Source organism: Ambystoma mexicanum, chromosome 6q (genome assembly GCF_040938575.1).
Source record: "Ambystoma mexicanum isolate Mex_15411 chromosome 6q, UKY_AmexF1_1, whole genome shotgun sequence".
Taxonomy (NCBI): domain Eukaryota; kingdom Metazoa; phylum Chordata; class Amphibia; order Caudata; family Ambystomatidae; genus Ambystoma; species Ambystoma mexicanum.
In genome coordinates, this window is record NC_090937.1 from 1110728304 (window position 1) to 1110753215 (window position 24912).

Below are 24912 nucleotides of genomic sequence, written 5' to 3' on the forward strand. Positions count from 1 at the left end.
AACTCATCTTTACACTAAATCTGATCAGTTATGCAATTTATTCAGTTAAACATCTTTGCAATTGCATTGGCTATTGCGGGGCTCTTCAAGTTGCTAATATAAATACATTTTGAATGGATTGTGTCCTCCCACATATTAGTCATCTTAAAATATCTCCATATCCACCTTTTAGCTGCTTCAGAATGTTTTTACAGCAGGGAGCGCTGCACGCTGATCCCTATCGACTCGATGTCCCTCGAGGGCCTGTGTCTTGGTGTCGACGTCATCAATTTGTTTTTTAGCTTTTGTTTAGTGAAAATGGCAGTCGTTGGCATCATCAACTCTGAGATCGGGGTTAAAAAAAGTCACAACTGTGGGGCGAAAATGTCCCTTATGGACCCCCATCGGATGGGTCTATGGTGCCTCGGATCCTCTCATGCAACTTTGGAGTGTGGGTCCTGCCTTTCTGACTGCGAAGGCCCTGAAAGAGCGTAAAGGGGAAGCTAGCTGCAGGTAGGTGCCATAAATCCCCTTCGGCAACCCCATTGAAAAGGCGATCCTCCGACTTGAGAGATGACTCTCCTCGTCGGAAGAAAGCTTTAAATGGTCCCAATCACGTAGTGGCTTTCACCACTCGTCATGCTCATGGCCATCGAAAAAAAGGCGCCACAGATCACACCAGAAAGGGTCTCGTGTCCGGCCAAATCGGCCTCACCAGCCGAGTGGGAGAAGTTCAGGCTAAAGATGCTCGAGGTATTTGAGAAAGCGGTCTCAACCTCTTCGAAGAAAGCTAAGAAAGTGTAGCATAACAGAAAATTGTGCTCTACATAGCTTATAGCTATGCATAGCAATACTTGGGTTGGAGTCCAAATAAGGCACAGAAGTCAATTTATTATAAATATGGGCATAGAAAATATATTTAAATCTGTATTTCAGCTTAATTCCATTTCTTTTGTATTAGCAGATTTCCTGAATCTGTAAGCCCCCCACCCCCAAATCAACCAATGGATCAATTTAAACTTTTAATATTCCGATGATACTATTCCCCTTGATACTACTCGTATTGGTTTACATGCCTTAACCTCTCTTGAAGAGTACTGCAAACTTAATTCCTTGATGCTTAAATTTGAGAAAAATCAACATAATGGTTTTCTAAGTCTGCTAGGTTTCTTTTTTTTATTTTTGGTTTCTTTAGTCAAAGAATATATAAACAAACTGGCGTAAACGTGGATTGCAATTTGCGTTGGAAGAAGCATCTTTAGTCTCTTGCAAAATGTCTTATTCATTTTAAATCCTGCATCAAGTCATCAGACTGCACGGTTCTAAAATTGAGGTCTCTCAAGTTAGTATATGAAAAGATGTTCCCCTCGGTGCAACATGTTTTTCTCCTGACTGCTTTGGCGAAGAGTTTGATTGCAAACCAAGAAACGACCTTGGAAGATTAATTGCCAAGTTCCAATCCAAGCACTTAGGCTAAACCTGGGACACCCCTGTTTGGTCCATAAAGGAACTGCAGGAATCTTTAAGAAGTTTTGTCGATTAAAATCTGCTCCTAGCAGATCCACAAGAGAGCACAATTGTCTTGAACAAAGTGATAATCCTTCGGTAAAGATACAGATGAATACCATAAGCTACGCGAGAGACAAATTAAGCATTGCAGACGCTGACTTTGTTCCCTCCCCCACCCTTCACCCAACTACATTTATTTATGAAGAGTGTTGGTACTAGTGATTTTGTATACAACACTGTCTTATTTAGATTCTTGGAAGGCATTTGGGGAATCCTAAGGTGATGCAGCGCTATTCAGACAAAATATGTCAAAATACATGTAGTTTCCATCTGACATCTTAAACTTTATTCAATTTTAGAAGAACGTAGCCCAATAGAACAGAATCCGCCTCATCTGCGAATCATTGGTTCCTGATCTTACTCGCATGCAATCTTGGAAATATTCTTTAAAATCTATAGACCATGCAGGATGCTTTTGTGGTTACTAGCTCAGGCGTCAGACAATTGTACATGTTTTACACTTGAGAAATGGCTTGTAACGGATATGTAAGCTTTAAAAAAACAGGTAGTGTAGCAATTTTATCTTGGTTTATTTTTTTTACTTTTTCTATTTTGCACAGTTATGATTCTGATTGAACCTATTAGAACAATTACATTAAAAAAAATACTCCATGCAGTACTCACTTTTCGCATAGCTTCTTTGGAATTGAGCACAATAATAGTCAATGACGCTCTTTCCTGAAAGTACTTCATGCATTCCCTAAACTTTATGCAATGTAATCATCGTTTTGTATAGCACCTTACACCATTGGTAAGGTACCAACGCGATGTAGTACAGAAGTCCAGTTATGGGAAGTGTCAGTTAAATAATGTGGGTGCATTTTAGCCAGCACGAAAGTGGCCAAGTCCCTGCTCGTCGAAGACGCGTGCAGCTAGACCGAATTTGTATCATTTCTGTAAATATTTAGGAGATATTGTTGTTTAATGATTGGTAAAATTAGTGATATATATTGAAAGGTTATAGTTGAAAGCTGAAGCTTATTCACAGTAAAAAGTAATGCCCCGAAGGGCGGTGTTGCTTCGAGTTACACAGTACAAGAAACGATCATTCTAAGCGATAAGCATTATCTATGAACGCAGGCCCATTCTCCACCCTTCCAACTGTGAGTTCGATTTTCCCTTTTATCGGTACTGTTGAACTGTACTTTTATTGGAGAAGGCGGTCAATCATTTCTTGAGGTTTTGCAAGCTGTCTGTTTATTTGACTGTACGACCATAGTTAAACGCGTTGAACTTTTTATTTTATGGCTGTGGTTACCTTTAGTCCATATTGCACTTATTAGGCTTCTGCCGTTCGCCGCTTATCAGTTTGCACAGCAAGTATGCCTTGAAAATCTGCCTCCCAGCATCTGGCTGCTGCCTTGCAGGCTGTCTGGCACCTCCCAGCCTCCGAATGACATCACCCTGCAAAACAGTCGGCATAGGCCACCTCCGTGTAGCTTGGAGGCAGTTTGTACATGCGCCAGGGTGTGTGCATGTTTGTGGTCGCTTCGGACTGTCGAGTTCGGTCTGGGCTTGGAATGTAGAGTGAGCACAGAAAGATGGATTTTTTTAAGAAGGTGGTTCCGTCCGTCATGTCTGGAGACGTGGTTTTGGCCGTGGGAAGCACTGTTCGTGAAAGTTCGCCCAAGTTGCTGAAGATGAGACGGGTCAGCTTGCTCTCATTGGGGCAGACCATAGACGAGGAGGATGAGGCAGACTTTAATTTCATCCACTTAAAAAGATGCAGACGCCGTCCGCCAGGTAAAGGGAAAATCAATACTCAGTGTTGAGCTATATGTAAGTCGCGAACAGCGTGAAAATGCATTAAAAATGATTTGCGAGGGATGGAGGCCAATGGCACGCGTCTTTGGCTCTTAACCCACCTGCAGGCCCTAACTGCAGTTTCTCGAGATGGTATTTACATTGCATCGATGGTGCTTGTTCTCAATTGCTAACAATCAAATATTTGATAGTTCCAACTAGAGTGCTTACTTTAAATGTATAACATAGTTTCACACTATCGGCTTTAGCTGCTTTTTTAACGTGTGCTTGGACTAGAGCTTGTGCCATTTGAAAGCGTTGAGTGGGTTGTGGGTGTGCTTGTGTAATTGTTTTGCTTATAGAAACCACATACAGTGCCTATGTCTTACTTACTCGGCACAGTAAGCATACACCATCTTAGTTAACAATACATATTGCAATACCTTCGTCAGAAGACTGGCCACAAGGAGCACATTATTTTGCAATGTAGCATTTGGCACATTTTGCTCCATAGGGCCTAGAACATCCCGCCCTTTTCTGTAGTTTCAGCCATGTGCTTAGGCTGTATAAGCAGACCAGAAACTTGTGCCAAATGTCTGAGGCGTGCTTTTGATGTAGTTTTAGAGTAAAAAAAAACTGTCATTGGCAATATATTAATTTGATGCGTAGCACTCATACCACCAGGTGGCTACTTCGGGGTTCTTTTGCATGGTAGGGGGAGTATGGAGGCCAAAGGGGGAAACGAAGTTGATCATATAGCAGACAAGTATAGGTTTAGTGTCCATGCATCAGTGGGAAATGGTGTCTTCAACATGCCCACAAGGTCAGCATGTCGGGTTTGAGAATGAGGAGTAGAGGGCTGAGTATGAGAACAAGCATAACCTTCAGTTTGGAGCTTGAGGTGTAATTGAGTGCGCTCTCTGAACATGTGGTATTCAGTTTGCAGCACAATGCAAATCCAGGAAAAACCCCACCCGGCCCTATAGATGATGGTTGGATCAGCCGCTTAGTCTCTCAAAATAGGCAAATGTTGCCAAAAAAATAAAAATGGGGTGGAAAAATGCTCCCAACAAAAAATAGGAAATAGACAAGTAGAGCTTTGTGCCCCTGCTTTCACCTACACGGCTCAATGGATGGGTTTGGACCAGTATTGAATGTTGTACCACAGGAAGAAACTTAATATATTACTGCCTGATCAGAAGTTTTCATGTGTATGAATAACTAGGTGCAAAAGAATATTTATTACAAAAACATTCGTTTTCCAGTTTTTAAAAAAAAGAAAAAATTGTAGCTGCTGTTTTTACTCCCCCCAAAAAAATCATTTTAATCCCAACTTCAAAATACCCCCTCTTCCAAATCTTAGTTGGAGCACTGCCCCTCCCCATTGGATGATTTTTCCTAGTGCACTTCATTAGCATAATACGTTTTGCAATTCTCATAGCAATAGATGCACATCTAGCAGTATCTATGGGTAACTTGCAAACCTTTCAAGAAAGATCCCCAGCCTTTAGTCCCTTAACTTCATTCATTGTAAACTTAACCAACTCAAAGCAGCTAGCAGCAGTTCCAGGGCCAGCAATGACCCTTTTAGCACCAGTCACATGGGAGGCAGCCAATCAGGAGGCAATGAATCTGGGATGAATCTCCCGATGTAAGCCTGTGTTCCAAGTTGTCAGATGGCTGTTTCCCCACCCACCATCTTCCTCCCCATATTTCTCCCCTCCTCCTTGAGGTATTTCATTCATTCCAGTCTCAGGAGGATAGCTCAGGGGCAACGTGCTCTCCTTGGAAGCAAGGCGACACACAGAGCAACTACAGGTTCGATTCCCCGGTTCCGTGCTTAGAAACCTTCTGGGTATTAAGCGAGTTATAAATAACCGGTCATATATCATATCATATTGAATGAAAATACAATGCTCTCAGCACCCCGGGTTACCTAATTGGTAACCCGGGATGCTAATAGCATAAGACCCGCTTAATGAGTCTAGCCTGTGTCGAGTTCTAGAGCATTTTGTAGCAGCTCCATGATTCTAATTGGTACAATAGCTGAAGAAAATTGTGTCTGAGTTAATTTGAACTTGAGTTTAAAACGGAGGTTATCCGATACATTTCTTGTGTGCTCAAACTCTCAAAAGTACCTTTTTGCATATTGCTTAACTGGTCGTTTTTCCACTTCAGCTTTATGTACTATCAAAATCATGTTGCTAGTCGGCATTAGCTGATAGTGTGATGAATAGCAATATGCATCCATTTAAAGTTCACTTTGAAATTGACAGTAGTGGTCATTGGGGACTTGTGTAGTAACCTAGACGGCCCATGTTTGAAAGCCATTGTGTAATAGGCTAAATACCTACGTAAGAATAATGGGCACTGCACTCAGATTGATTGCATTCCTTTTTTGAAACATACCCACCAATATGATTAAGGGGCTTGGGGAGAGCAAGATTCTGTCAGCAGTGACATTGCATGTTTCTCCTGAACACAACTTTTGCTTAACTGCTATGAAACCACAGGCGTAAGTAAGTCCCCAACGGCTGACACTGTAGTTTGAAATGCGATGCCAATCTGCTGTAATCCACGGACATGAAACCAGGCATCTCGTTAGCGATTGATTCTCTGCATGATTGCTAGATATTCTTGCGTGGATGGGAATGAACTGGTTGTTACTAAATGACATTGAAATCAAGGTACTGTGATGTTGGCGGCAGACTGACAAATATGCTATTTTAGATTGCCTCAAATAGGCGTTCAGAGAAGAGAACTCAGTCAACACACGCTACCCCGCCTTTATACACATACGGAGGTAAACCAGGTGCTTAGGTCACAATCCTATGGATCTCGCAGGTACAAAAGGTCAGGATATCTGAAAAACTATTTATTCGCAACAAAACATGTCATAAATCAGCACCAAAAAAACCAAAGCTCCAATGCGTAATGCAATCACAAGTTGTGCATGGGCACATTTAATAGTGATGTTAGTAACCAGGTGTAAAGCAATTCATAATGCATATTGAATTGCGATTTCACTTTTGGTGTCAGCAAATCATGTGTTTCTGGCTCGGCCGGTTGAACAGTGTCTACAACATCCGCTCTTTGTATGGTTAAACCCTTTGAGCTGTCTTCAGGACACATTGGTAGAAGTGGTATGTGAACACCAATGTTCTCGTTAGGGGATGCATCTCCCGTCAAGTACTGCATTTTAAAAACCTTACCTCTAAAAAAAAAAAAAAGTAACAGCCACACGGCTTTTGTACCCACATATCATTTCTTCTATGGGTGTAGGGCTGAATAATGGTCAACACATCGATTCCTCTTTTAGTGTTTCATTGAAGGTTGTTGAAAACATACAAAGGGGATAAGTATTTGTCCTCTTTATCACCAAATTACATCTTTTCCTCTATCACCAAATTTAATCTTCAATTATGCAGTTATTGTGACACGTTAATTTGTTTTGGTTATTACCTTAATCTGTAAGTAATCCTTTCTGTTGCCGGGCGTGATATTTTGGTATTGTCTTCAGTTGGAGCCGGAGTATGTTGCTGGTGCAGTGATCATCTATTCATTGAGGTGAAGACAGGCGAAAAAGAATGTCTATTAAGTTCGAACAGAACTGTGTGTGTGTGTGTGTGTGTGTGTGTGTCTCGCTCTACAAGACTGTTTTGTATGTGGCTCCTAATGTAGAGTTGCCAAAATACCTCTGCCTAGTAAGTGTGGTTAAATCTACGGCTGCACGCTGGTCTATTTTGCCGAATGTGTGAATCATGTTGCCTGAACTGTGGCTACAGAGGCATAACGTGTACTGCATCAATGAAGTAGACCGTTAAATATGTTTGAGATCTAATATCCGCACTCGAATAGATCAAGTATTTACTGATGAGTAATCTCTGTGAGAATTTTTCTGAAATGGGGGGTTGCAGCGCCGTAACTCGGACTGGTACCTTACCTTAACAGCGTCTTCCGCGCCCGAGGGAGGAAAAAAAACACCCGCGTTGTGAGCCCAGGACTAGAGCTTGGCGTGATATTATCTGGTTGCGCATGTGTGAGTGTGACGCGACATGCCGCCCCCATCTTGGATGAGGATAATGCATGCCCGAATGATTGCGGCAATGCCTAACTATCGGGCTACATGTTGCGCTTAACTCTAAATACACCCATCATTTTGTGATGCCGTTGTTTTCCCCCGTTAATGAGTTTCGTATCTATGTAAGACATTCACAACTGTAGCATGTGAGTATTTTATTTATTGCTTGGAGGTCAAAAATGGGACTTTTTTAATTATGTATTGAATCAGAGAAAGGACTGGGAAAATATGGACATGGTTGTTCATTCTCAGTGTATGAATAGATGCCATTCAATAGCGATATTGAGGCCTTGATTGACCGGGTCTAATCTTAAAATACATTTCTGTTCTGTCGCAATAAAAATCTCTGTCCCCACCTCGTGTAGGGCATTTCACTGTCTGGATGATGAACCATGTTAAATCAGTGTGTTTTTACTGCTGAAAACGGGCTACCAGAGGTTTATCCACAATTATATTTTTGATGCTTGAGCGATGCTCGCATATCGGTTGTCGGATTTTTGTTTTTTGTATATAAATGAGGCTACACAGGTATTTAATCCCATAAATGTCCCATTTTGTAAGGCAGTTAGTCTAGGAATGCAGTTTCCAAGTGAGGCCATACAGGTCTTAAATTGGAACATAGAGAATTTGCTGCATCTGTGGCCAATCACTGGGGGCAGGGCCTGTAATGTTGACTGGGTCAGTTTTGTTGTTTTCGGTTCCTCATAAGTGCGCACCAATTTGTCTTTCAGGTTGTGGGCCAGTTAATGGCGAAAAGTGGTTTGGCATGGTTAGTCATCAGTTTAAAATACTCCAGTTTTGGATGATGGTCCTTCTTAGATGATGACTGATTGGGGAGAAGGAAGTGACACGTGATTTTATCTACCTTCCGTGTCTTGTATAGTCAGGCAGGATTGCCTATCAGTGTTTTGTGCCCTTTTTTTTTAGCTCTTCGAATCACCACAGGTGGATGCCCACATTGTTTTAGTCTACTGCTCAACTGCTTGCTATTGGTATCGAATTCCGGCACTGTAGTGTTAATTGCGCCGGATACAGAGGAATTGTCCGAAGGGTAGATTTTCTTTCAGACTTTGTGGATGAAAACTTCCATAGGCCAAAAGGGTATTTTTATCAGTTTCTTTACTGAACAAATTTGTGCCTACCTTCTTATGGTTTTGATACATTTCAAGATCTAAAAAGGGGATCTTGTGTGGATCGGAAGACAGAGTAAAGTTGATGAAGCTGTCCTGATGGTTTAGCCACTCTAAGAATGATTTTAAGCAATCCCGACCACCATTCCATATCATGAACACGTCGTCGAGGTACCGATACCAACATGTCATGTATGTGTTAAAAGGATTGTTGTCATTGGAGACAGTTCTTTGCTCCAAATGTTCCATATATAAATTGGCTAGATCTGGGGCGAACGTCGCGCACATACTAGTGCCATGACTTTGTTTATATGTACCCTTGATCATGAAGAAGTTCTCAGTTGGCACTAGTAAAATACATTAGAGAATGAACTCTGAAACTGACGGGTCTGATCTCGTTTTGACATAGTAGTGCATTACTTCATTACTTGCCCTCTGTGGGATAATGGTATATAGTGCTTCCACATCGAGGGTGACCAATATGTCATTGTTGATTGAGATTAGATCTAATATTTTTATCATTTATGTGGTATCCTAGACGAATGATTTCATTTTCCGTACAAAGGGTCTAAGAAACAGATCTGCACATATTGCCCAGGGTTAAAAAATGGAACACATTGCAGAGACTATAGGTCTACCTGGGGGACTTATTTCTTTTTTGTGGACCTTGAGTAGGCAATAGAAGGCCAGAGTCGTGGGATGGCTGTTCGTAAGGATTTTATCCATAGTAAGGCTAGGTGGGTGATATCGATTTCTTCCAATCTCCCTAGGATGTCATGGTTGACTGTGCCAAATGCTGGTGAGCGATCCTGAAGAATTAGACCTGTGCTTTTGTCAGTCTGCATTAGTCTTTAGATCATCCCAGATTGAGAGCAGTGCCGTTTCTGTTCCTCTTTGGTCGGAAGACTACTTGTGCTTGATCCAGCAGTAGGTGTTTTTCTATGAATTCTTGTGTTATTATCTAGATGTATGTTTCGAGTAGTTTCACTGGGTACGGGATGTTTGAGATGAGTCTGTAGTTGGAGAGGTCCTCCACGTTTCCTGCTGTGTCCTTGAGGAGCGGCTTGATGTGTGTCGATTTGACTGATCTTGGTACTTTCCCTGTTTGAAAGTGATTGGTTGAAAAGGTTTTTGAAGCGCTCCATCGTTGTCCCTTGTGTGAGGATTGATTTCTGGGGCAGGGATCCATGGGGAGCCAGCTTTGTTGCGATCGCTTACCAGTTTGATGAATGTCTCCGCTGATATTTGGGGGAAACTTCAGAGTTTGTTCTGGGGATCCTTGGATGTCTGGGTAGGTTGCATGTTCTAGTTGGTTGGTCTGCTTTGTAGGATTGGGTGGATGGTGATGCGTTTGTTTTTGAAGTGGTCCGAGAGGTTGTTGCATAATTTCATTGAAGGTATTGGTGTGTTTCTACAGCCAGGGGGTTTCTCATTTAGTGTATGATTTTAAACCGTTCTTTATGGGTTTTGGCGGCTTTGGTGATTCTGTTGTTGAATTTCTTTTTGGCCTTATTGATTTCCTTTTTGTATGAGCGGATATGTCGTTTGAATTGGGATTTCTTCATCCTGTCGTTTCATTTCCTCCATTCTAGTTCAAGCTTCCTGTTTTCCTTTTTATGGCGCTGAGTAGTGGGGGTAAACCATTTTTCTGTGGTTCTTTTGCCCGATGGGTGAAAGGTTTTTCCTACGAGCTCTTATCTATTGTTCCGGTGATACTTTGTGCAGTAGTTCTGTTTTTCTGTCAAGGACAGATTCATCCAAAGTCACTGCCGATGGTTTGGTCGTTTTCAGTAGTTCTATGGTCCTCCTGTTTGATAGTCTGCAGTTTTTCGGGTTGTTTGGTTGTTGTGGCAAGTGTGATCACGAAGGGGATGATGGTGAGGTGGTCATTCCAGGGGATCTGTATTCGTTGCGCTGTGGTGATGAGGTTTTTGTTGGTGAATATTGCATCTGGTGTATGTCCCGCAGTGTGAGTTGCACTTTTGACTAGTTGATGTAGTTTCATTGTCGTCAGTTGTTTGGCTAGTGATTTAGGTATTTGTGATTTCTTTGTCAAACCAAATTTTGAAGTCTCCAAGGATTATCAAGTGTTCCTGCTCTGTGGCTAGGTTGGTGATGGCTTCAGTGAAGGCATTCACAGCATCGTATGTTGGTCTGTATATGAGGATGGATTTGAGGTTTGTCTTTGGGTTTGCTGTTAGGCGAAGGATTAGGGATTCGCAGTTTTCGATGGTTAGCAGTTCTTCAGTTTCAATTTTGAGGTGTTCCTTGTATGCTATCACCAGTCCTTCGTCTTCTTGTGTTTCTCCTGTTTGCTTGTGAGCACTTAAAGGTGTTAGGGAGGAAGTTATGGAGTGTAATTTTGTAATTGTCATCTACACATGTTTCGGTTATGAATAAAATGTCGATACATCTGTCGTAAATCTGTGGAATGCCTGACATTGATCTGGCGTTGATTAGGTTGCAATGGATCTTTTTCATGTGGTTAGGATTTTGTTTTTTTATCCTTGTTTCATCTTACGGTTGTTTAGTGGAGTGCTTATGTGTTGTCGTAGATCAGTTGGTGATCCGCTGAGTCTGCTTTGTCATGAAGGGGGTCTGATGGGTTGATCGTTGGGTTGACCAAGCCTTATGTTTCGTCTGTTTTGATGGGGTTGCAGGCGGTGCCCTTGTGTTTTTGTATTGTACAGAGTGAGGACTCTGGTTATGTACCTTTCTCTTCTGGGGTTCTCACCTTTCTTAGCGGGGTTTACAGTTTGTTGTCAGTGTGTCTGGATCTCTTGGTGGCGTTGGAGTGTCGGTGTTGTGCTTGTTGCGAGGTCCGGTGTAAGATATAGGGATTTTTCTCTTCTCATGTTTGATCTGTTGAATGTAATGTTTGTTGGGGTGCGTTCTGTATTCGCAGTGGTTTCTTCTTGAGGGTAAGGGTGTGGATCAGTTCGGTTTGTTCCTTGTTCAGATTATCTGTCGGTGTCCAACTGTGTCGGGGCATTTTGCGGTCCTTGGTAGTAAGATTTTTAGGGTATTGAGGTTACAGGGATGCTAGCCCGCCTGTAGGGCCTTGTATGGTTTGGTTGGATGAGACTTTTATCCTCTTGTGATGTGATAGCTGGATGTCCTCTAGGGGTGGTTATCCAATTAGTGAGTAAGGTTGTGGTGTTGCACTGATGTTGCACTATCTGTGGATGGCCTGTCTAGGTCGGGGTGCTGTGCGTAGTGACTTGATTGCCTACGAGTAAGGCGTGACCATGAGCCTCTTATCTTCACCTAGTTTGAGGCTGTGAAAACAGACCCGTGATCACCAGTCATTTCATGTCGACATTCACCCTAGGCTGTGTCTCAGTGCTAAAAGACGGGCCTGCCTAGGTTTGTGTGCTTACCAACATGATCAAACATATACAGCCAGGAATTGTAAAGTTCTGTGACTCAGAGATACCACTCTGACACATTACTCTGAATTATACACTTGACACAGGCGTTATGTTAATGTATTTTTGTATTTTTTTTTTTCTTTTTATTGGTTTAGATAAACCTTTAAAGAAAAATGGCATCACATTTAACTATTCATATAAAAAGATATCACAATTAACAAAGCAAAAAGAAGCAAAAAATATCACAAAGTAAAATATAAACAATAAAAATAGTAAAAAGTAAAGAGAAGTGATGACCACTGAATTGGGCAAAGTACAACACAAAACGCAAGCCAGTTTCTAGTTCCATTTTTCATGCGATTTGGCCAATTCTTCTTCAAGGTTTTTAAGGAGGAATGTCCGAGCGTATGTTAGTTCATCATTTACCTCTGTAAAACATTCCACCCACCATTCTTCCATGGTATAGAAAGGTTTATTTGCCACAATCGTATTAAACAGTGTCATTCTTCTCATGGAGAAAGCTCCACAGGTTAAAACCAAATGTTTGATATTCTCTTCAAAATGATCACTGATTCTACATTTAGGGTTCAGCTTCTCATATTTGCTCCATCGCATAAGTACTACTTTTGTCTTAAATTGATTTAGCCTGAATTTCATAAGCAGGGTTCTTTTTTGTTTGTCTGGACATTTTTCAAGATATTTATAGGTTGTGTTGTAGGCTTTCCCTTCTGGAGGAACATTCTTCAAGAGTGAATATTTGCCTCTATTAGTGCAGGTGCTGATCCAATCGGTTTCCCACAATTTTTTCTTTACAGCATCTGGATTTTCCTTCAGAGTGATTACATCACTATTTATATCCATTAGAATTTGATGACATTGATTTATCCAGGCCGAAAAAACTGTATTTGATTGTTTGTCAGCCAAATCATGTAGAATTTTCATTTGCGGTGCACCATTTGGCAGGATTATCTTGCAAAAGATTGACAGTGTTCCATGTAACCTTTGCATTTGAGATCAGCCCCAATTCGTATCTTACTACTACTGCCGGTAATCCTCTGCCAACTTTCAAGATTCTGCCCCAAAAGATGTTTTCAAGACTATCCCACAAACTCGGAGGGCATGCAAAGGCAGTTTCGGCGCCATAGGTTATCGCAGGCACCGCTTTTTGTTTGTAAAACTTTAAAGTTGGAACCAGTGAAAAATTGCCGTATTTTATATCTAAGACCATGGCTTGGGTACTTAGTTGACGACATTTGGATTTCATTTTCTCTACCCAAGTATGATCATTTATATTGGAATGTAACCACATACCCAGGTATTTTACCTGTTTTACCTGTTGTAGTGATTCGCCGTCAAGGCACCAATTAAATTTCTTGGATGTACCTTTAGTCAAATTTTGCAGTGTTAAAATGACAGACTTACTTGGATTTATCTGTAGACCATTAGCTTGGACATATTGTTCTAACACGTGCAGTTTCCGTTGTAGTCCAATGGGTGTAAGGTCCATTAGTACTAAGTCATCTGCATATAGGATCCCATTTAAGGCAGAGTCCATTATTTTCGGGTCAAATCCTTTGGCTTTCTCAAGTGCTTCACCGATATCAGAGATGAAGGCATTGAATATTATAGCCGCTAGAGGACACCCTTGTTTGACTCCACAGTGGGTAAGAATGGGTCCCGATAAGGTGCCACTTGCATCCAACCGAATATACATTTTAGTGTCGGTATGCAAATCCTTGATGGCATGTAACAAGCTATTTGGACAAATCCAGCTTTTTAATTTTGTCCAAAGGATTTCTCTGTCTATGCTATCAAAAGCATGAGACAGGTCAAGAAATGCAAAGTACACTTTTGATTTTTTCCTAATCATGTCCATTTTCATTAAATTGATGGGGGTTAGGTTTAGGCAGCAGCCAACACCCTTCACAAATCCACTTTGTCTGGCATCAATATGATTAGTTAAGACTAACCATTCCATCAATTTGTGCTGAAGTTGTGTTGCATAAATCTTACCTATTACATCTAGCAAGGCAATAGACCTATGTTCCATTGGGTTTGATCGATTGCCCTTTTTAAATATTGGGACAAAAATGGCTTTTTTCCATGACTTAGGAGTGGTACCTTCCATGGCGATTTTATCAAACAGAATCTTGGAAAACTCAGCCCAGGCTTCCGGATCAGATTTTAACATGGCATTTGTTATGCCATCCGGACCAGGTGCACGAGAGTTAGAAAGTTTTTTAATGTCTGACAAAATTTCAACTTGATCGAACTGAATATCCCAAAAAGAGTGCAGGTAGCGAAGGGTTGGGAATATTACCCTTTTTTGAAAACGGGGTCTAAAAATGCTCGATCCATTTTTTCCGTGACCATGTTCTTGTTCGATGCTTTCTGTATTCCAGATTCATTGTTGATCAAAAATCTGCAGAATTTATCTCTTTCATGGACTTCATTATTTGTTCAGCATCATGTTGTTCAGTTAGAGCACGATGTGCTATCAGCCAATTCTTGTAGTTTTGTTTGATCTCTTTCCTCATCTTCAACTCATCCATTTGGCTGTCATTTTTTAATTGTCGCAGGGCCCTGCGCATTTCTCTTTTTCTTATGGCAATTTCAGGATTATAAATATGTGAGCATTTTTGAGACTGAATACCATTTGGATTTCTCGATCTTATATTGTTCTAACAAGGGGGTATAATCTACACCCAACAAGTCAATGTGTTTCTCATTTGCGTTTTTCAATATATTCACTTAGTGAGAGTTAAGTTTTAATCTATTACCACTACAATTAGGAGTTATATTCCAATTCCATGTTGATGGCGAAAGTTGTGGCATTTCAAAATGTGCTATGATCATATTATGATCACTGACTTCTGTGTTAAGAACTTAAAAATTTAGAATCAGTAATGATAAATTTTCAGATACAAAAATGTAATCCAAAATTGAGTTTTGTTCATTTCTTTGCCAGGCCGATTTGGCAGGTATGTCTCCCTCGACATTACCGTTCAACCTGGAGATTCTGTGTAGGGTTAATTCTTTGGACCATTTTTGTATCAAGTTCTGTTTCCTTGAGAGGTCATTCTTGCTTTTTTTCTATAAAATCCAGATTAAAATCTCCACATAAAATCAGACCGGCACTGGTATCTTTGATCATCAATTCATGAATTATATCCATAATTTGTTCAAAAAAGGACAATGTTCCAGCTTTACTATGATGCCAATACAAATTTATGACAGAGTATCAGATGTTTGTCTTCATTAAAGTTCCTTTTGATGGTGACGACTTGAATATAAGATGATATGTTGTTATATCCCATCAGTCTACAACCAGAAGCTTTTTTTACAAGAGTGAGAATGCCTGCACTTGGACGTCCTTTAATCCCTTTAATAGCAGGGTTGAATGCTATTTCATAATCCTCTGCAATAGGACAAATATCTAACCAAGTTTCTTGCAGACATATGTCTATCTCATTGACCCACTTTTCTTTGAAGTTATACAAATGAGTAAAGCCTCTTGTATTCCACGAGCCAATGGCTAGACCAATATTTTTTGGCTTCAGTAAACATTAACTTCGGTTGTTATTCGCTAAGGTTGCTGCTAACCAGCTCCACTCGTTATGAGGTACTTGGTTCTGTTCACTTCCTTTTTTTTTTTTTTAGGAATTTGATGAGTTTTCTAGTGTAATTCGAATTAGCTCGGATTGTTTTGCTTTCTGATTATCAGATTGTTCATTTCGGAGCAGATTAAATTGTTTATAGTCTGCTTTCCATCTTTCATCTGCCGTTGTTTGCGAATTTGACTGAATGTATTTAATATGATCCCCTATCTTCTGAGGGCTCCTACTTTTATTAAATAAGTTTAAAGCAAAAGCAGATATAATATAACCTAACATCACACCTCTGAACAAGATTGCCATGTAGGCAAAGAGCATGCTTGAATAGATAAATAGAACAAGTGGTGGTTTTAGTTTAACAGCATGTGTAACCTTTGTCTCATGAAGCTACTCTGCACTTACTACACGCCATCAGTCTAAATGCACTCAGCAAGCCCCCATCCTTCACTCACTTTTAGAGCAGAATGTGCTTCAATTGAAACTGTGCCTTCTGGGGTTTGCGAGTTCTGCTTAGCTGGGCCCGGCTGCCTCTTTCCTGCTGTTGCTGCTCAGGACTCATCTGCCCTCCACCCCAGCCTCTGCGGCCTCGATGCACAGGCAAGTCTACTGCTGTTTCCCCTCTTGTCCCCTTTTACTCAGGCCTTATATGTATGAAGGAACATGGTTTCCCTGCCCGTGTGCGTGTCATATCTGCTATCTGGAGAGTAAAGCCCAGAGCTGAGCGTGTCACTGAGTTTAGGGCTCCTATGTAAAACTCCATTACGTGGGTTTTCGCACCTCCAATGAGAGCTTTGTGCCCGTTCAGTGAATGCCTCTACTGTACTCTATGGCCCTTGGCTTTGAAAAGAGCTATCTCTATTGTTACTACTTAAACTTGCACGGTTGACGTGCACAACGCTTCTGTTCGTGTCTGCCAATTTCTTGTTCTTGAATCCTGTGCACATTAGCCTTCTGTGAAAACGTGTGAAAACGTGTGCTGTATGTTTGATGAACATTCTTTAGCTTTCAATGGCTGCAGGCCGAATGAGATGTGAAAAGCGATCTTAAATTAGGCTTGTTTTCATGTCAGTAGTTTTATGTGTGTGGAGGGTGACTGGCTCCTAGTTAACTTGGGCAGTGACCTGGCTGTCGGTACTTGCTTTTAGTTGTTGCTGGGTGAAAGTCGATCCTCAGTTTCGCCAATGGTAGGCAATGGGAGAACACACTTTGAGATTCGTAGATCGTGGCAGAAAAAGCCTAGGTTTCACCAAAATGGCAGTCAACTGAGGAATACACCTAGATTTGAGATTCCCAGATAGGGGAGAAAAGGCGTGAAATAGGCTTATCTGGCACAATCAGGCTAACTGCGAAATAGGCTTATCTGGAACAATCGGGCTAAATGCGATCATGGGGAAAAAGGCATGAGTTTCAAAGTTGCAAAATGCAGCCGTTAATGAGAGCACAGGAAGATAAGTATTTCTTTGACAGGTATCTAACGTGCAATTATGGAACAGTCTCGTGTTGTGGCTCGCACGCCTTTGGGCTCGGGTCCTCGACGTGACTTGCATCGGGAACCTTTGAGGTCCTGTTCGGACAAGGCTCAGGATAGTCCCATGCTTCCAAGTCTTGGTCCTCGCCCCCAGCGAGACCGCAGAAACCTGCTAAGGGTTTGGAAGCTGGCATCGACTCCGTCGGCCTCAGATATCGAGGCTTTGCCTTCTTATCAGCCGTCGGCAGCATGTTCGACTCCAAAACCTTCAGCGCTCTTGGCGTCGAAGCCTTCGGTGCCCTCGATGCCTTTGGGGATTTTTGCCCGAAATGTACAGTTGGAGGTCCTTGATACAGTGGATCCTCAAAGGAAGGCTACTGCTGAGTCTGTGAGGCCTGGGGGTATTCCAGACCCTCTTCTGTCGCGAGGCAGGGTTTTTACCTCCCTCTGGACAACATATATGAGGAGGAGGAAACGTCTGACTTTGAGGACCCTGTTGAGCTGATGTGCCACATGTCTTTTCTGGAGACAGTCAATTGGAGGGGTTGAGGCAAACCCTTCATGCCAGTGGGCTGGACACTTCTCCGGAAGTGGAATTTGGCAAGCCTGAGCTTGGGGCTCTTGCTGAGTGGTCTTACAGGAGGCTCATGACTAGGGTCACAGAGTATCTCGGCTGGTCCAGGCCTCCTGAAGATTTTGTACAAGATGATCTAATGGACATTTTAGATCAAGGGCCGTCCTTTGACTCAGTGTTACCTTTTCATCTCACTTTACAGAAAGGGTTGGCGGCTGCTTGGCAGAATCTCTTCCGGCTGTGAACAAATAGTTGACAAAGAAGTACTGCCCTTCCGTTAGCGTCCCCAGCTACTCGCCCCACTCGTCACCTCCCACCAGGGCTTCTCCGCCCGACGAGATTGGATCGTTCCAGTCCATGATCGCCCGGGCATCCGAGCTTTTCCAACTCTGCCCTGAGGAGAAGAAGGATTCCTTTATCAACGGCGCGAGGCCAAGAGGAAGACGGTCCTTGCGGTGCCTCTACTGGACGACATTTGGGATGAGGGCCTCGCCCTCCTCAAGAACCCTTCCACGACGCCAGCTAGAAGAGACCGGTACGAGAAGAAGTACCGGGTCCCGGACGCGGCCCCCCTGTGCCTCCGGGCGCAGCCTACCCCGGACTCCGTCGTCTCCGCGGCGGCCAGGAAGAAAGCGGGGGGGGTGCGGCCTCCACATCGACTTCCCCACCGGACGGCGAGGGAAAGAAATTGGACGATGTGGGACGCAGGGTCATCTCGTCTGCAGCGACGACTATTAAAGCGGCCAACGCCTTGGCTATCGTGGCCCGCTACGACAGGGAGCTATGGTACAAACTGGCTCCCCTGCTGGACTTCCTACCGGACGACAAGAGGGCGGATGCCCTGGAGATCCTACAGGAAGGCGAGGTGGCGACGGACCACGCCATCACTATTGCGACGGACATCGCCGACACTGGGTTTCGCCAGTTGTGCAACGGCGTGTGCCTTAGGCGGCGTGGATGGCTCAAGGCTACGGACTTCCGTCAAGACGTACAGACCAGAGTCCTGGACATGCCGTTCGATGGGAACAACCTGTTTGGGAAAACAGTGGACGATTCCCTTCAGGCCATTAAAGCGGACACTGAGACGGCCCGGGCCCTTGGGGTTCTGCAGCAACGACGGACGCCCTTTCGGAGCAGCGGAGGCAAGGGCGCCTCCAAAGGTTCCGGCGGCGGTTTCTCCACCTACCGTCAAGCGGCCCGCTCGTCTCAGGAGGCCTACAGAGGACAAGGCAAGTCTGGCGGACCCCGCCGTCGTCGCCAAGGAGGTCAAGGCGGCAAAGCCTCGTCGAAACAGGATTGAACCGGCCGTGGGGTCGGGCCCCCACCGAAGCACCCCGGTGGGAGGCCGGTTGGCGAGCTTCGTCAGCGTGTGGGAGTCCATCTCCACCGACCGTTGGGTGCTGGACGCCTTAGCCCGGGGCCACGCGCTCGAGTTTCAAAGAAGGTGCACGCGCGTCCCCCCCGTGGCCAGGAAAGAGCTTCACGTCCCTCAGCTTTTCCTGGAGGTAAAGGCGATGCTCAGGAAGGGCGTCATCGAACTCGTCCCAAAGAGGCTTCGGGGCTCCGGAGTTTACTCGAGATACTTCCTCGTGAAGAAGAAGACGGGAGGATGGCGCCCCATCCTAGACCTGCGACGTCTGAACAAGTTCATCAAGGCGCAGAAGTTCCGGATGGTCACCCTCCAGCACGTCCTGGGGCAGCTGGAGGAAGGAGACTTCCTGTCGTCGTTGGATTTGGAGGATGCCTACTTCCATATTCCCATCCTAAAGGGGCACCGAAAATTCCTCAGGTTTGTGGTCCAAGGGCGTCACTACCAGTTCAAAGCCCTCCCCTTCGGACTACGGTCGGCACCCAGGGTATTCAACAAGTGCCTTGCACCTGTGGCGGTGCAGCTGCGCCGCGAGGGGACCCACGTCTACCCCTACCTGGACGACTGGCTCATCCGAGCCAAGACGAGGGAGCTCGCCGTGGAGCACACGGCAAGGACCGTCCAACTTCTCACGGGCCTGGGATTCTCCGTGAACTACGCCAAGTCCCACCTGGTACCCGCGCAAAACGCACTGTTTCTGGGAGCGAAGCTCGACAGTGTCCCTTCTGGCCTCCCCGTCGGAGGAAAGGACCAGGTCCATCCTGGGCAAGGTACAGCGGATGTTGGTTTCCGACGCGGCCAAGGTGAGGTCCATCAAGTCCCTCCTCGGAATGATGTCTTCTTGCATCTACCTCATTCCCATGTGCAGGCTCCGGATGCGCCCGTTGCAGGAGTTCCTAGACGCGCGCTGGATCCAAACGACGGGCGGCTTCGAGGAGAGGATCACACTCGACGAGAGTTTCCGCAGAGCGGTCCGGTGGTGGGGCAACCGCGCGCATCTGACTGCGGGCATGGACTTCCAGACCCCAGACCACCAGGAGACAGTGACCACGGATGCCTCCCTGGAAGGGTGGGGAGCGCACACCGAAAATCTGCACGCGAGAGGCCGACGGAGAAGTTCCTCCATATCAACGTCCTGGAGCTCCGTGCAGTGTTCTGGGCCCTCAGGTCCTTCCTTCCGTCCCTCAAGGGCAAGGTGGTGAGGATCTTCACCGACAACACCACCACTATGTTTTACATCAGGAAACGGGGCGAAACCAGGTCTCCAGCGCTGTCCAAGGAGGCGCAGGACCTGTGGCATTGGGCCGTCGCCCAAAGGATGTTTCTGGTGCCGTTTCATCTGGCAGGGATAAAAAACTCCATTGCCGACTCACTCAGCAGGGAGTTGCGCTCGTGCCACGAGTGGGAACTACGGCAGGATCTAGTGGATCGCCTCTTCCGACGGTGGGGCACACCCCAGATCGACCTGTTCGCGACGGCGACGAACTCCAAGTGCCGGAGGTTCGCCAGCAGGTTTCCCCAGGCGAGGAGCATGGGCGATGCTTTCTCGTTCCCCTGGGAGGGCCTGTTCCTCTACGCGTTCCCTCCTTTTCCACTGCTAATCCGGCTCGTCAACCAGCTCAAGAGGTCACGGTGCAGGATGATCCTCGTCGCACCTGCGTGGCCGAGGCAGATATGGTTCCCGGACCTTCTGGACTTGTCAGCGTCCCCGCCAATCAAGCTGCCGGTGAACGCGGATCTACTCTCCAGGGAAGGAAGCGCCATCCTCCACCACGACCCGAAATCGCTGAACTTGCAGGCCTGGCTCCTGCAGCGCTAGAGTTTGGAGGATACGACATACCGGCCGACTGCAGAGAGGTTCTTGCAAAGGCCAGGGCGTCCTCGACTCTTAAATGCTACGGACACAAATGGAAGAGGTTCTCTGTCTGGTGCCACGCACAGAAGATTAACCCTCTACGGATTACGGCTCCCCAGGTACTGCCGTACCTGCTGACGCTGGCCAAAGCTGGACTGGCACACGCGTCCATCAAGATTCATCTTGCTGCGATCTCCCGATACACCAGAACCACGGGCCGGACGTCCTTGTGGTCTCATCGTCTGGTGAAAGAGTTCATGAAGGGACTGTTCAGATCGTTCCCGCCGGTGAAGGCGCCGGCCCCGGTGTGGGAGCTCAACGTGGTGCTGACCAAGCTCATGGGACCTCCGTTCGAGCCTCTGCACTCGGCCCCGTTGAAGTTTCTGTCGTGGAAAACAGCGTTTCTTGTGGCCATCACCTCCGCACGACGGGTGGGAGAGATCCAGGCCCTTTCCTGCAAGGCCCCGTACTTGACTTTTCACGACACGAGGGTAGTGCTCAGGACGCACCCCTCCTTCATGCCCAAGGTACTGTCGGACTTCCATCTCAACGAACCCTTGGTGTTGCCTGTGTTCTTCCCGTCGCCTTCGTCGCCGGCTGAGAGGACTTTGCACTCACTGGATGTGGCTAGAGCGCTGAAGTTCTACGTGGACCGCACGAAGTGTTTTCGGAAGACGTCACAACTCTTTGTGAACGTTGGACCTGTCAATCAGGGGAAGGCTCTCTCGAAGGCTTCCATTTCCAGATGGCTCTCCGGCTGTATCATGTACTGTCATCGGTTGGCAAACCGACCGCTGCCTGGCCATCCGAGAGCCCATTCCACCAGAGCGATCGCAGCTACCACAGCGTTCGTTTCTGGTGTGCCCCTGCTGGACATATGTAGGGCTGCTACGTGGAGGTCGACGCACACCTTCACGAAATTCTACTGCGTCGATCGGGATTCCAGGGAGGAGTCCAGGGTCGGCCAAGCAGTGCTGCGCAACCTGTTCGCCTAAGGTGAGCCTGGTAAGGAGGTAAGATGCTTAATGTTGAGTTTGATGTGATGCTTAATGTTGAGCCTTTGCCACCTCCCGTGGTTGTGCATGTGTGTTCTGCTATGTATTCTTTATTCATGAGCATGTGAATCCATGCCAGACCCCATGCTGGAGAAGGAACTCCCGTAACATGTCAAACAGATCACGAGGTACCAACAAGGCGGGAGCAATGGATAAATATGCCAAGTTGATTCCCAGACAGGAGCAGAGTGGGTCTGCTTCTAACCACAAGGACTCGGATCCACTTCCTGGCCCCCCCTCCGTCCCCCTCTTTCCCCCCCCCTCTCAGCCTGATCTGACAACACTAATGGAGACCATGGTGAAGAACTTTGCTTCATTCCATGAGAAGCTTGATGACATCAACGCAAGCGTGGCCTCCATGAGGACCAAACTAGACCAACATGGGACTAGACTAATGGAGGCTGAGACCAGAATTGGGGTTAATGAGGACGGGGTGCACTCTCTCCAAAATACGGTCTTGGATCTGGTGCGAGATATGAAGCAGGTCAAGGCGAAATGGGACGATTTAGAGTCAAGATCCCGAAGAAACAATATCCGCATCATGGGGCTCCCGGAGTCCATCCTCAAGGGTAAAATGGAACAAGCTGATGAAGACCTCCTCAGAAACCTCCTGGACAATCCCCAACTTTCACCGTTCTTCACGATTGAGCGCGCTTACCGGACGCTGGCCCCCCGCCCTAAACCGGGCGACTTCCCCAGGCCAATTATTGCTAAGGTCCTCGGCTACAGGGCCATGGACCACATACGCCTAGCCCGCGAGAAGGGAAAACTGAGACTGGAATCTCATATCATCCAAATTTTACCGGACTTCTCCGTTAACGTGCAAATGGAGCGCAGGCAGTTCAATGGCGTGAAGAAGATGCTCAGGGAAAGGAAAATTGAATATGCCATGCTCCTCCCGGCACCCTTGAAATTCACCCATCGTAACAAATTGTACTTTTTCACGGTACCGGACGAAGCAGTAAAGTTCATTGAAGCACATATTCCACTCTCTGATCCGGTGGATGAACCATTAGACAACGACGACTAAGACGAGAGCTCCCACAACTCTCATGTGATTCACCGGATGTGGCCACTCTGGGATCTGTCCCCTCATTAGTTCGCTCTGTCCCCCTTGATCTATTCCATTCTGTGCCCTACCTTGCTCCACGTCATCACCTCAGGAGCACCACTTTTGGAGAGGGGGGACATTCCTGTCTTGCTTTGCCATAACGGTATACACTGTACTTTCACCTCAGCGGCCAAGTCTCACTGATAGGCGCCAGCCCAAGGCGCTCTCTGTATAAGATCTTGTACCGAAGGATATGTTTGTTCTTTGCCACCTAAGCACTACCAACTGTTTGATTACTGATGTTTCGTTATATACTTATTGACAAAGGTGGATCACACGGCAGCGGCGGCCCCCACTGCAGCTGCAATGCCTTCTAAGGCGGAGTGTTTTTGTCTAAGCCCCTGTTGGGCTATTGGTCAAGCATCGCCAAGTTGGGGATGGCACGCAGTCGTTCGCTCCAGTGGTGGGAACTATCACACTGCTAGTTTGAGCCGGGCGGTGAGGGTGGGGGGAGGTGTAGTTGGGGAATGTTTTAGAAAAATCGGCAGGAAGGAGATGACTGGTTTTGAAGAGAGGCGTACTCTCGTCACAGCAGCACATATGATGGAAAGCAGAGACCGATCCGCTATTTGGGATGTCCCATAAATTGACACCATGTCTATTAAAATGATGACATGGAACGTCAGGGGGTTGACTAATTTCACTAAAACCTGCAGGATCACAGCATATGCACAAAGACATGGAGTCAAAGTACTCCTACTGCAAGAGACGCAAGCTCTGAAACTCCTATCATCAAACCTAGCACAGTCTTGGGGCCCTAACAGGTTCTATACCCAATACTCCACTCAATCGAGGGGTGTCCTAACTCTGATCCACAAATCTGTAAAATTCACACTCCACACATTGACCCGGAGGGTAGATATGTGATCCTCCATTGCACTCTGGCCAACGAGGAATGCTTGCTCTTGAATTGTTACGGCCCTAACACTGACTCCCCGGAATTTATAGATGGAGTGACCTCTATCCTCATGAGATATGTGGAAGTCCCTATCATTTGGGGTGGAGACATGAACCTTGTACTTGACAATGTCTTGGTAGAACCACCACTACCCGCAGAGTCACATCACGAGCCGCCAAACGACTCTATACGCAAATGAGGTCCCTAAATGTACACGACATGTTGAGAACGCTTCATCCCCAAGACAGAGACTACACTTCAACAGTACATGATAGCTCTTCAAGAATTTATATGTTTCTGGTGTCGGGATGCCGGGTGGGTAGAGTGGCAGATGTCAAGGTTCTCGCACGCACGCTCTCTGATCACTCCCCGGTGTGGATGCAGGTCCAATTGGGTACTGCCCCAGCCGCCCGCCCTGCCTGGCGCTTTAAATCTGATGCCCTGTCTGACATTGTCTTTAGACCTGAGATCCTATCGGATATAAACAACTTTTTTGAGAACAACTCACAAAATACATCCGAGAGTACCCGCTGGGCAGCATTTAAAGTGTACATTCGTGGGATGTGTATATCGAGGGAGGCGGGGGTGCTCAAAGCCATAGGACGGCCCTAAATAACTCTGAAGCAAAACTCAAAATTCTAGAACAAGAACATGCCTCCGCGCCTGCTCAGGCAACCCTGGCAAACATTAGAACTGAACTAGAACTATGAGTCCCACGCACTCGGCGAGGTGCGGTACTTTGCTCGGCCCGTTGCTGCGCGAAGATATGGTGAGGGGGATAGACCTGGCAGAACCCTGGCCAGATTGGTACGTGCGGAGGGAGGCAGGTCCCGTATAGATAGAATTATAGATAGTCTAGGCACACAACACTGGTCCGATCTGGCTATAATTGACACCTTCGCAAACTTCTATGCCGATTTGTATGGCCCCCAGCAGGAACACTCGGCCCATGACTTAGACGACCTGCTAGAACGCATCCCGATGACCCTTGTTTCCCAAAACACCAGCGAGCAGCTTGATGCCCCATTCACCCTGGAAGAGATAGTCCAGGTAATCTCAGACCTCCCGAAGAACAGGGCCCCGGGCCCCGATGGA

The 24912-nt window shown here is 45.7% G+C and overlaps 1 protein-coding gene across 6 annotated transcripts in view; it reads left to right on the top strand.

Moving 5' to 3' along the window:
- The window catches only part of FRYL (FRY like transcription coactivator), a 3055992-nt gene that overhangs the window by 110017 nt on the left and 2921063 nt on the right, over positions 1-24912 (top strand). For 4 of the 6 annotated variants that reach the window (XM_069631691.1, XM_069631692.1, XM_069631693.1 and 1 more), the window contains exon 1: positions 3007-3291. The exons of the other annotated variants lie outside the window; for them this stretch is intronic. In XM_069631691.1, the coding sequence (XP_069487792.1) occupies positions 3090-3291 (202 nt within the window). In that variant the 5' untranslated portion in view covers positions 3007-3089. Of the gene's footprint in view, positions 1-3006; positions 3292-24912 lie in introns of those variants that run through there. 6 annotated transcript variants of the gene reach the window in all.